At 43.0% G+C, this 12,841-nt stretch overlaps 1 protein-coding gene across 2 annotated transcripts in view; it reads right to left on the bottom strand.

Moving 5' to 3' along the window:
* LAMA3 (laminin subunit alpha 3) overlaps positions 1-12,841 on the bottom strand; it is a 97,101-nt gene that overhangs the window by 71,173 nt on the left and 13,087 nt on the right. For both annotated transcript variants that reach the window (XM_039463646.2, XM_074383676.1), the window contains 3 exons: positions 10,231-10,344; positions 5,027-5,136; positions 2,205-2,285 (listed from right to left, as the gene is read on the bottom strand). In XM_039463646.2, the coding sequence (XP_039319580.2) occupies positions 2,205-2,285; positions 5,027-5,136; positions 10,231-10,344 (305 nt within the window). The remainder of the gene's footprint in view (positions 1-2,204; positions 2,286-5,026; positions 5,137-10,230; positions 10,345-12,841) is intronic.

A 12,841-nucleotide genomic window follows, 5' to 3' on the forward strand; every position in this document is an offset into this window, starting at 1 on the left:
GCTTCCCTGCCTTCTTTCCCCAACCTACCCAGCCCTCCACCTCCATCTTCTGGCTCTACTAGATTCTAGTCACCCAAAGTCCTACCTTATCTATAAACATTTCAGATAACCCCACTCTAGAGTAGTTATGCCTTACTTGAAATCTGGTTGAATTCATTTGCTGTTTAAAAAAAAAAAAATGAGTCGGCCAGGTGCAGTAGCTCACACCTGTAGTCCTAGCACTTTGGGAGGCTGAGGGGGGTGGATCACCTGGGATCAGGAGTTCAAGACCAGCCTGGCCATCATGGTGAAACCCCATCTTTATTTAAAAAAAAAAAAAAAAAAAGATTAAAAAATTAGTCAAACTATTCTAAAGTTTAAGCAAAACAATGTGAATTAAAATGACATAAATTTTCTCTATCAAATTGGCTTTTTTTTTTTCTGTTGTCCAGGCTAGAGTATAGTGGTGTGATCATAGCTCACTGCAGCCTTGAACTCCTGGGCTCAAGTGATTCTCCTACCTCAGGATCCCAAGTAGCTGGGGTCACCGGCATACACCACCACACTTGGCTAATTAAAAAAAAATATATATATATATATATATATATATGGAGATGAAGTCTCTCTATGCTGCCAAGGCTGGTCTCTAACCCCTGGGTCACATGAAATGATCTTCCCCCCTTGGCCTCCCAAAGTGATGGGATTACAGGTATGAGTCACCACCATGCTTGACCCTAATTGGCAAATATTTTAAAAATTGATCCTTTCCAATATGCATTGGGGTAGGTAGTCACTCATTCTCTTTTGCTGATAATTAAGAATATAAACTTTTCTAGAGGGCAATTATGCAAAAACTATTAAAAGCCTGGAAAACCTATCCTCTGACCCAAGGAATCCACTTCTACAATTATCCCTTGAGAATATACATACGCAAATATTAAGCTGCAAGGATTTAATTTTAGTGTTGCTTTAAACGGAGAACAGTAAAAGGATCTCTAAGGCCAAGAGTAGGGGGTTATGGAAACCCAGTGAAAATTTTTGGTCATTGATCTGATGTTATCAGTGGATACTTACTGATACAGCAAGATATTTCTAACATAGTATTAGATAAGAAAACAAGTCAAAACAGAAAGTAATACAGGAATCTACTTTTTTTTAAGTTCACGCATTTAGAAATGATCCTTAAAAACATACAGCTAGCTTTTTTCTAGTGGCTTTCTGTAAATAAAATGATTATGAATAGGATTGTATGTGAATGCATCTGAGTGCACATGGCTAGCTCGAGGGGTACAGGGGCCTCGCTGGTTCTCTGCTCACTTGTATTACATCATTTTATAAAAAATATGTATTGATTTTAAGAGAAAGCTATTCTAAATTTTAAAATATGTCAACCATGTGATTCATTTTTCCTACCGTCCCTTTTCTAAATATGTGTGTGCTGTCTTCCCAGCTAGGTTATAAGCATCTTCCGTATCTTTCTCAATACTTGGCGGTGCTCTCTGCATAGTCGCTAATCATGAAAACTGTCCGAGAATAACTGAAGTTTGGCTCCTGTGGCCTTTTGTTGTCAGTTTTATACTTTCTATTCCACAACATTTATTCTTTTGTTTCACAAACATTATTGAAAACCTATTAAGTGAACAGTACCATGCTTGGAACCAGAGATTCTGAAATAAACAAGACACAGATTGCCCTGAAAGTGTTCAAAATACAGTGTGGAGACAGAGGCACGTGTGTCTGTGTGTGGGGGGGGGGGCTACCTAAGGCTGTGGATATGTGTGTGTATGATACGGAAGAGTGCAGGAAGTTGTACATGTGTACAGGTAAGTAGGGGTATGTTGGGGGCTGGTGTATGTGGAAATACGGTGAAGGGACATGTAGAAATGGGGGTATGCAGAGATCATTGTGGAGGAGGGGTAGGGAGTGATGTGTAGGGGGTTGAGATACACAAGGGTGTGTGTTGGGGGAATGTAGGTACAGCTACATGTGGGTGAGTGTATGTGTTATGCCTGATTCTCAGCTTTCTGAAACATACAAAGCAGGAAAGAGAACAATGTTAATGATTTATTAGTTGAACAGTCTTGTATTTTTCCCAAGAGACCTTTTTCTAGGCCTCAGTCAAACTCTCAGCCCCACCCCTAGCTCTGCGCCAGTGCCTGGCAGCGCCCCACCCACAGCCCTCCCCGCCCCCTGTCAGGCTGAGGGCAGAGGGGCACCCACCTTACCTTTCACACTGTGTTCCTGTGTACCCAGCTTTGCAGGAGCACCGCACGTTTCCCCCGTTCACCACACAGCCGGTGGCAAAGCTTGAAAGAAGACAGAAAAAGGCCCCAGTAAAAACGCAGATCGATAGGATTTATGCTCATTATTTTTTACCACAAAGGACTGACTTGCATTAAGTGAACGCTGAAACCCAGGGTCTGGTTATTTTTTGTGTGAAGAAAATTTTGCCCATCAAGACTTGGAGAGATAATGATGAATGATCTCAGCTGACACTGGGCTATTTTGGTGAATAAGGACTGAAGGCATTTATTTTATTTGTTCCTTGGGGAAGAGCATTTTTTCCCCTTAAGACAGATCAGAGTAATTCACTTTGGAAGAGATGATTACAACAGCATTTTTCCAGGAATAACAAGGAAGGAGTAAAACAAGTCCAGGCAGAAAAAAGAACAGAGAGTTCTGATTCTTTAAAAAAAAATGTTCTCCTTGTTGATTCTAGTTCTTTTCTATCAGGCACCTTGCCTTCTGGGAAGAAAAGTCGGTGGGGTGGCCAGGGCCTGGAGCCACCCAAAGCAGCACAGAGGACACTCGCCTGCCTTGGTATTTCTGTGGGTACAATCATTGCTAATTCTCACTTTTTTTTTTCAAACCAAGTTGTGGAATTTTGATCCCTTTTCTTTTAGCTCTAAAGTGATGGTATTTTACACTTGATCTTAGCCAAAAGTGATGATATTTTAGAAGAAGCTTTTTTCACACACACACACACACACACACACACACACACACACCACAAAGAGACCATGAAAAAGCCCTGTTGCCTTGCAAAGTGTCTCCTTCTGCCGCTGGACATGACACTGATGACATCTGAGGGAGTATCACTCCATCTATCATTCACTGGTAAAAGAATTCCTATTTAGGAAGCCTCTGGAGGGACAGTAAGAAATTGGTCAGCAGTATTAATATTGCTGGAAGGTGAAGTAGATAGACATAGAGTTTTACTGATACATCCAAAGACCTACGTGTTACTTCAACTGCCTGGAAGCTGGAAGCTGACCTTGATGCTAACAATATGTTTTGCAAACGCAAATGAAAAACTTGTTCCAAGCACCCCAGTGGAAATCTTGCTGCTTTCTACTTTTGCCAGCTTCTCTTTAAACAAGTCTGGGCAAGCTCAAGTGATTGATCCCTTGACAAAAAAAGCTGCAGGATGGGGCGGGCTTTACAAGTATCAAATACATAGGCAGCAAAGCAGGGTGAACATTCCAAATAGGTTTTGCAGAGAAGCCACACTTGGCACATGGCTTCTGGCAATGTTAGGACTCGGCTCAAGTGTCTGTTAAGTGAGGGCTGATATAGGCCTGACTTTGTGATCCACACTTGTCTCTGAGCCTACGTACTACTGAGACTTTCTCAGTATCTTTTTGATTTTCAAACTAACTCTTGCTTCACCTATTTTGTTACATTATTCTTTGCTTGGGTCCCTGCAGTGAACTGTTCGTGATGAACAAGGGTATGACAAGGTGCCATGCCTAAGGAGAGAGGGGGTTACCCTGAAAACACAGCAGTGGCTTCCTACCTATGTAGTCTATTGGTCATGTTGGAGCATGAGTGACAGCTCAGATCACTCAGTGGCTCAGAACTGTCTTCAGGCTTCCATCGCACTGAGGATGAGATCCAGATGCTTGACCACAGCCTGCAGGGTTCTGCGGGCCCTGGGCCCTGGCTGTCCCCCCAACCTCACCCCTGGTCCTCCCTCTCCACACTGCATTTCTGTCACTCCTGCCTTCTCACTGCCTTGAACACACCATCACAGGCCTTTCCCTTCTGTTTCATCCTTGCCTGGGAGCCTCACGGCCAAGATACTGCCTTGGCTTCCTCTATCTAACTTCAGGCCTCCTTGGCCACCCCTCCAAAGCAGCCACCCTCTCACTGTCAATGACACAAGCCTATTGCAGAAAATATCTCTATCTCCAATTCCACTTCTTATTGATGAGTGTGAGTATTTATTGAGTGTGATGACTCCCACCCTTTCTCTTCCTCCCTGCCACACTCTAGGTAAAGGCCCAGGAGAACAGGGGCTGCCTCTGTCTGCCTTCCTTCAGTTTCCCCATCACATAAAGAGGGCTGAGGCCTGGCCCTATCATGGGTGCTGAAGTGGCTGCTTACCCACTGAATGAACAGTAAAAGAAAAGAGGGAAAGGAAAAGCCTGGAAGGATACAACTTGGAAAGATGGTTTCTGGTTTTCTTGTGGTTGTTGTTGTTTGTTTTTTTTAAGATGGAGTCTCGCTCTGTCGCCCAGGCTGGAGCGCAGTGGTGCAATCTCCGCTCACTGCGGCCTCCACCTCCACCTCTTCTGCCTCAGCCTCCCGAGGAGCTGGGATTATAGACTAATTTTTGTATTTTTAGTAGAGAGAGGGTTTCGCCATGTTGGTCAGGCTACTCTCGAACTCCTGACCTCAAGTGATCCACCTGCCTCAGCCTCCCAAAGTGCTGGGATTACAGGCATGAGCCACTGAGCCTGGCCTGTTCTTTTGTTTTCACGCATGTCATGTTTGTTCATTTTGCTATCACAGCTTTACTGAGATATAATTCACATATCATGCAATTCATCATGTAAACTGTACAATTCAATGGCTTATAGTATATTCACAGAATTGTGCAATCATCACCACAATCAATTTGAAAATGTTTTCATCCCTTCAAAAAGAAGTCCCAGACCCTTTGGCAATCACTTCCCATTCTCCCCACCTGCTCTCCCACCCCTGGTCCTAGGTAGCCACCAAACGACTTCAGAGCCATGTAGTTTATGTTAAGCTGCTACGGTACCTGTTGGTGTGAGGACACGGACAGGCCCTGCAGGATCCGTGGATGGCATTGCCATAGTAACCCTCCTGGCAGCGTTCACAGTGCTCGCCTGCGGTGTTGTGCTGACAGTTCTAGGGACAGGGAAACAGCACAATTCAACAGCAGCTGGTACAGTCACTACTTCTGAGATCATTGTAACCTTACTTATTCACAAGACTGGAATTCAAGTCCTCTGACTTTGCAGCGATATGAGCTCCTCTGACCATGTATTTTCCCTGTCCGTTTAATAATTGTTGGTGCTAGAGAAGAGGTCTAAGTGTTCTTCCCTCAGTGACGTGGTGCTTAATGTAGGCAGCGTGACAGAGTAGGGACAAGCCAGCTGAGTCTCTATCCCACTCCAGCATCTCGAGGCCATGGAGTCCTGGGGCGGGGGTCCTTTCAATTATATGAATTTTACCTATATCGATTTTACTAGGGTATGACTTATCCACAATTACAATTTTCTCAAAATGTACATTTAGAATAAAGCCCATTTTCTAAGGCTGTCGGGAGGGTTTAAAAAAACAAAGTGTACTAAGCTCTTGGGAAATGTAAACTCTTTTCTCTCTTTCCCTTACAACTGCTTTAATGAAAATCGTCTTCATTTTACTTCACTGTTCACATACCAATGATATACTGAAGAGTGATATTATTAAAATGAGTTCTTAATACAGAATTTGTGAAAACAATCAAAAGTCGCACAGTATCTGAAGAAAACACTCAGCTTAATTCTAATGTCCCAAAGAAGCAAAAACTTAATGTTGTCTAAGCTTTTTACTTACATAAATCCAATTCTTTTCATGTCAAGGTTGCTGTGTAATGAAACATGTTCTTTACTAAAGTATTGAGATGTAATGGTTTTGCAACCAAGTGGTCTACTGAGATAAAACCTAGTGGATTGGGTCAAATTTATTTTCTTGGCGTTACCCTAGCAAAAAAGATCTAAATGCACAAAAACATCCAGGAAAACTCCCCTTGCTGTGGGCATTTGATAATTTGGAGATACTTTGTGTCAATTATATGGACTGGAATAAGCATAATTTTTAAAATTTGCTTATGTATTTTACCTCTGTATGCAGAGGTGTTGCTTGAGTAGGAAACTTTTATGAGTGTCAGCTTTTAAATAATGTCTGAAAGTTAGTAGGGAAAAACAGTATATGTTTATATCCCAAGAAGATATGGCTTATTCATAATGAAAAAGATGCCCTTCCATCATAAATGTCTCCAGCTTGTCTAGATTGAGCAAATCCATCCTTCACCAACCTCTGAGTAACTGAAAATTACACAGATTACTAAGAGGTTAAAATATCCTTTCCTATGTGTTTCCTAGCTATAAAATTGTGCTATAAACACAAGATATTAGTATTTCAGAGCATGTGGAGGGGCTTTAAAGTAGGATGCTGCTCACATGTTTGCATTTGCTTATCATCAGAAAGCAAATTCCTATCCGGAATCCTTCCTTGTCCAAATCGCACTGCACTATGGGTCCAGACTCCTTGAGGTCTGGACGCTGGGGATAATCTTCCCTGCAGCTGATCAGCTCCACGGAGGAGTCCTCTCACGGGTGACTGAAAAGGACACCAGTGGCTTTCCAAACCCTGTGTTCAGCTGCCCTGACTCTCTCATAAGACATTGGTCCTTTGGAACTAATACGTTTCCATTTTAGTTTTCTCTTTTAATCAAAATGACAATTTAAAAGAAGAACATGCCTGTATAGATATATTTCAGTCCTGTGTCTAATTAGCTCTGAGGCTGAACACAATGGAGAAATGATAACATAGAGATGTAAGAACTGAGGTAAGGACATCCATATCCTACTAAAATCACTCTGAATACTGGTCCTCCACAGGGCTGAGAGGAGAGGGTCAAGGAAGGGTGTCAAAAATGTCGCTTGACAAAGTCCCATAAGAATATGTGCGATACCCTGCACTGTCCGTTTGTCACCAAATATCTATTTGGCATTTACTATATGCCCAACTATGCTAGGCACTAAGGATGTAAAGATGGGTTGATACCTCGACTCAGAGTACAAGTAACCCTGTGAATAGATGTATTCAATATCACATGGAAAACAGGACATACGTGTGCCAGCATCCCGCGAGAGCAGGAGGAGGGGCTGCCTGCGAAGGCCACAGAGGGACAGGGATTCACTGAGCGTAAAAGTGAGGGAAGGGCATTCCAGGCCCAGGGGCAGAGCATGCAGAACCTCAGTCTCACAATAGCATGGCAGTGTGTGGAGGGAGGGAAAAGCAAAGGGCATCCCAGAGGCAGAAGTGCAAAGGGGCAAGATCCCGCTGGACAGCGGCTCTGAGACTGTGCTGAGGAGTTGTGGGGTTTCTTCTCTCTGTAAGCCTCAGGGGAGCACCATGTCAGCTGTGAATTTCAGATAAATCATTCTGAAATTCCATTGCAACTGCGGTGTGGAAGATGGCCTCAAGTAGCAGAGAATAAAAGAAGGAAGATGAAGAAAGAAGACAGAGAAAAGGGGAGGAAAATGGGAACAGAGAGGAACATAAGGGGTGACAGAGACAGTAGACAGCAAAGGGAATTGGGGAGAGAGGAGAATATATGGGGAGACATTGGGGCAATAAGGAGAGGGGGAGGCAGGGGTCTCAGCGCATAGCAGGGGGCAATCATTGCAGGTCCCTCTGGAAGGTGGCACCCCCACCTGCTACTCCTGCCCTTAATGCTGGACACCTACTGCTATACTAGCAAAAAGTTGGGCCACTTATATTTTCAAATTTCAGAGTCTATTCTTGAAATGTCATGAAGATTTGCACCTGGGTGAAGGTCCCTGATGTCAGACATTTACTTGGGACCTTGAGAGGTGGTGGTCAATTTGCAGTGAAATCAGCCAGAAAGTCCATCTGATATTCAAACGTACTGGATTTCCGCAGTACTGTTCTTTGAGAAGGAGGGCTGCATTCTTGGCTTCCATGCAGTGGACACAATTCAGAGCCGCATCAGCACTTAGGACTTGCCATAGAGCTGGTAGTTGAGTGCAGACACGGGCTCCGTGTGTGTGTGTGTGTGTGTGTGTGTGCGCTCGTGTGTGTACGTGTGTGTGCGTGTGTACGCACATACACATTCCCTGCTAGACAGCAAGACTTGTGAGTGTAGGGATTAAGTCTGATGATTTAAACTCTAGCACTTAGCTCAGTACCTGCCATACTAGCCAATACTCAGTGAGGATTTCCTGAATTAAGTCTTGGCGGCCGCATGGCCGATAGGAACAAGTGAAGAGAACAACAAAAAAAGGCAATGGGAAAGAGAATCTTGTTTGATTAAAATATGAATTATGACTCTCACAAGTTTTCCTTTCAGTGCGTGACTACAAAAAAAACAAAAAAAAAAAACAAAAAAAAAAAAAACAAAAAAAAAACTCGCTTTGCTCTTTGAGGTTTTATAAGGTGGGCTTGACAACTAGCAATGGTTCAGTGATAAGGTATTTATTCTTAAAGCGTCTACCCATGCTACACAAAACATACAATATTAGACATGAACTATTCTATAGGAACACTAATGAGCTGGGAAACAGTATTTCTCAATACCTTTTATGCTTTTCGAACTTATAAGGTTACAATCCAACAAAATATTCTATCAGGTGGCTCTTCACAACAATTTCCTGTTCTAGCGTGTCCCATCTTGCAAAGGAAGCAGTTCCCTGGGCCACGCTGAACTAGCTTAATACGGTCTAGGAACTCATACTTGAAACACTCTAGTTGCATTACACAATGCAAAGAAAATCTATGCCAGAGGAGTGCATGTCCAAAGGGGCGCAGCACAACTGAAGCCCTGTATTCTGGGAGTACGCTCCCTCCTTCTTTTCACTGCCCATTTGCCTCACTGGGGAGGCCCTGGTTACCAAGAAGAACTCTAATAAAAAGGATGAAAAAAAAAAAAAGCAGAATAAAAAAGATTCTGCTTTGGGATGCATAAGAAAAATTTCCTAAGAAACTAATTTTAGGTAGGAGAATTTTATTTTATTATTTATTTATGTATTCATTTTTTGAGATGGAGTCTTACTCTGTCACCCAGGCTGGAGTGCAGTGGCGCGATCTCGGCTCACTGAAACCTCCGCCTCCCGGGTTCAAGCGATTCTCCTGTCTCAGCCTCCCGAGTGGCTGGGACTACAGGTGCGCGCCACCACGTCCAGCTAATTTTTTGTATTTTTAGTAGAGACGGGGTTTCACCATGTTAGCCAGCATGGTCTCAATCTCCTGACCTTGTGATCTGCCCGCCTCAGCCTCCCAAAGTGCCGGGATTATAGGTGTGAGCCACCGCACCTGGCTGACAGGAGAATTTTATAAAATATTCCAAAATAAGATTTTTCCAGTGGATAAGGTGTAGTCATCCAAGACAGCCTCGAGGCCATGAGAAAAAACAGTCAACATAGGGAACAGGCAGGCAGAGGACGCCATGAGGACCCGAGAGGTGAGCAGCACTTTCTCTCCCCAACAACCTCCCTCACGGGTCTCCTCCGAGCCCCGCTCTGTCTTGGCAATACTGAAGCTTGTGTTGGACTGATTTCTTTCTTTCTTTTCTTTCTTTCTTTCTTTCTTTCTTTTTTGTTTGTTGAGATGGAGGTTTGCTCTCGCTGCCCAGGCTGGAGTGCAATGGCACAATCTTGCTCACCACAACCTCTGCCTCCCAGGTTCAAGTGATTCTCCTGCCTCAGCCTCCTGAGTAGCTGGGATTACTGGCGCCTGCCACCATGCCCAGCTAATGTTGGACTGATTTCTTATGAGCCATAAGCCCTCCTCAAATCCCCTTCTCCCTGGTTGCTTTCTTGAGTTACTGCTCATCCAACAGCAAGGCCCGGTCCTGTAACTTCCTACCACCCCAACAAAATGGGGACCCAAAGTCATGGCTCTGATTAGTTATGTCCTGGCAAGAAGTAACTTCCAAGGTCCACCCATTACTATCATTTCATGAAGCAGAGATTTGGAAGCTAAAGTGTAACTTAATTGCTCAGACAGCAGCTCTCTTTTTAATGGTGCATGTTAAAATAGAGGAAAAAAACGAAATGTAAAATACTTCAGCCTGATAATAGAGCCTCATATATTCAAACAGCGACCTCTATTTAGGGTTTGGCAGGAGATGTGATGTTAATGTCTCGGGGCATAGTAGAGGGAAATGGAGAAACAGATTCCCTGCTGATAGCATAAAACTATCAATTTACTCACAATACATATGCCTGAGCCATCCTGGCATCGATTTGAATGTCCGTTGCAATTGCAGGGAACACACCGTCCGGTATACAAGCCTTTGTGATCCCGATAGTATCCAGGGCTACAACCCTATTTTTTTCAAACAAAATGTTTAATCAGTACAAAGAAAGAAAACAATGATTATCCAAAGCATGTGATACTTCTCACTGTGAAGCATGAACCTTATTTTTTATTTTTTAGAGACAGGGTCTGGCTACGTTGCCCAGGCTGGAGTGCGGTGACTATTCACAGGTGTCATCACAGTGCAATAGAGTCTCGAGCTCCTGGGCTCAAGCGATCCTCCTGCCTCAGCCTCCAGAGCCCCTGGAACCATAGGCACGTGCACCCCTGAACCCGGCTGAAACACTCATTTTTCAAACCTCCCTTCCCTCAGTCAGTGTGAAGATTTTAAATTTCAACCACCAGTCAGATCCACCTGTTTTTCTCTCAAGTTGCTTCGTTTTCATGCCCTGGTGGGAATGTGAGATGCATGGCAGGGAAATCAGAGAGAGGGCAAGTGTGGAGGTGGTGGGTGAGAAGGGGCTCCTCTCTTCTCACAACTGTTTTAGGGAGCAGGCAGAGAAGGTGGAAGTGGACAAATAAAGAGAATTGGGCCCCCATCCTTAGACAGGAGGACATCTAAGCAAATCACTTCAAGTTCGAATTATCTTTGGCTAGCTGTTTGCTCTCCAGGTTTGGGCTGGTGGAAGGGCAGTATGGGAGGAGGAGTGGGTTGTGGGGAATGGGATTCTTAATTGAGATCTGCACAATCATGCTACAATCAGTGGAGTCACTTCATTCCCATTCACTAGTCCATAGGCAACAGAGAACCCAGGGGAAGGGAGTGTGCATGAGGTCCTGTAAAGGACTCTTCATGAATATCTGGTCCACACTGAAAACAAAAGGAGTCTCCTTGGCTTGGTCGTGTTTTATTTCTATCTCCAGCATATTATCTCTCTCCAGTAAAACACAAGTTGTGCTTTTTCATCTGGACAAAAATAATTATAATTTTCTTTTCATGAACTAGTACCTTTCAAAAAGGCTTCTAGTTAAGAATTCCTCCAACAGAAAAAAAAGCCATTATTCTTATACTGGCCATTAAAATTACTTAGATTTCTGTCTTTAAAGGAAATTATAGACATGTCCTTTATTTGGGCAGAGCGAATCAGCACACAGATTAAAATCAGATATTGGCTGGTTGTGGTGGCTCATGCCTATAATCCCAGCACTTTGGGAGGCTGAGGCGGGTGGACCACTTGAGTCCAGGAGTTTGAGACCAGCCTGGGCAACATGGTGAAACCTCGTCTCTACCAAAAAATACAACAATTAGCTGGGCATGGTGGCACGTGCCTATAGTCCCAGCTACTTGGGGCGGCTGAGGTGGGAGGACAGCTTGAATCTCAGAGGTTGCAGTGAGCCAAGATTACACCACTGCACTCCAGCCTGGGCAACAAGAGGGAAACCCTGTCTAAAAAAAAAAAAGGAAAAATCAGATACTGTCCTTAGTTTGTTTCTCTGATCTCCTATATACCCTATCTTGAAAGCATCAGGAAAACTATCTCAAGATAAAGGATAGTCTTTTGTCAAATCTTCTTTAAATAGCACATATGTCTGTAAAACTCAGAAACTACAGTCAAAGGAAATCTTGAAATGGACAGTCCATTCTCATTCATCCGTGGCCATAAAGGTCTCTACCTGGTCAAGTGGAAGAAAGGAAGAAGCCACCTGCCAGGAGAGAGAGGCAGACGCCTCATGTGCTCGGGGAGTGGAATCTCCAGCTGTTGCTAGAGCGCCTTCCAAAATTACCAATGAATACAGATCATGCACAATAAGACCATAGTTTCCAATATAATGTTCCTTTAAGCTATTAGGAACCGTGTTTAGGCAAAAGAGTATGTTGCAAATAAATAGATTATGTTGTTATAGGAATAGGCTTGTCTAAAGGAGAATCAAAGTATGAAAGGAATGTTCTTTTGCTGAAAGCACAGCTGAGATTTACACGTGAACGAAATGCAGCCAATGATGGTGTCATCATATCTATTATACAATCTGTCCTAATCAGTGGCAAGTTCCTAATAATTATCAGTGTATATCACATTACCGGCTTACGAAATAATTGCATTTAGTGAAGAGCAAGTTATTCAAATAAACAGATAGATCTGGTTAGTTTATGACAACACACCTAAGTAAAAGCCTTAATTAAACATGCTTTGGGGGAGTATAGTCTACACTGATTAAAACTAAATCACTCATCTTAATTTGCTTTTGATTACAAGCAGAAAATATACCCTGCAAGAGTTACATATCATGTGACTCTCCAACGATTTGTCAGTTACTAAAATAGAATCACTTTCACCTCTTATAATGCAGGCAAAAACACGTTCTACAAAAAAATCAGTTCAAGTATTCAGATTATATTGAATATTCATTTTTAAATGAAAATGAATGTATTCTAATACATTAGTTCAGTAAAGGGGTTCTATAACTAGTTAACCTGATGATGTTTCATGTTAAGTTTTCCAGTAAACTTTTGTAGTACAAATTATATACAAATGACAAAATTATGTTCCTAAACCAGTTTCCAGGG

The sequence above is a fragment of the Saimiri boliviensis genome, chromosome 13, assembly GCF_048565385.1.
Source record: "Saimiri boliviensis isolate mSaiBol1 chromosome 13, mSaiBol1.pri, whole genome shotgun sequence".
Lineage (NCBI taxonomy): Eukaryota > Metazoa > Chordata > Mammalia > Primates > Cebidae > Saimiri > Saimiri boliviensis.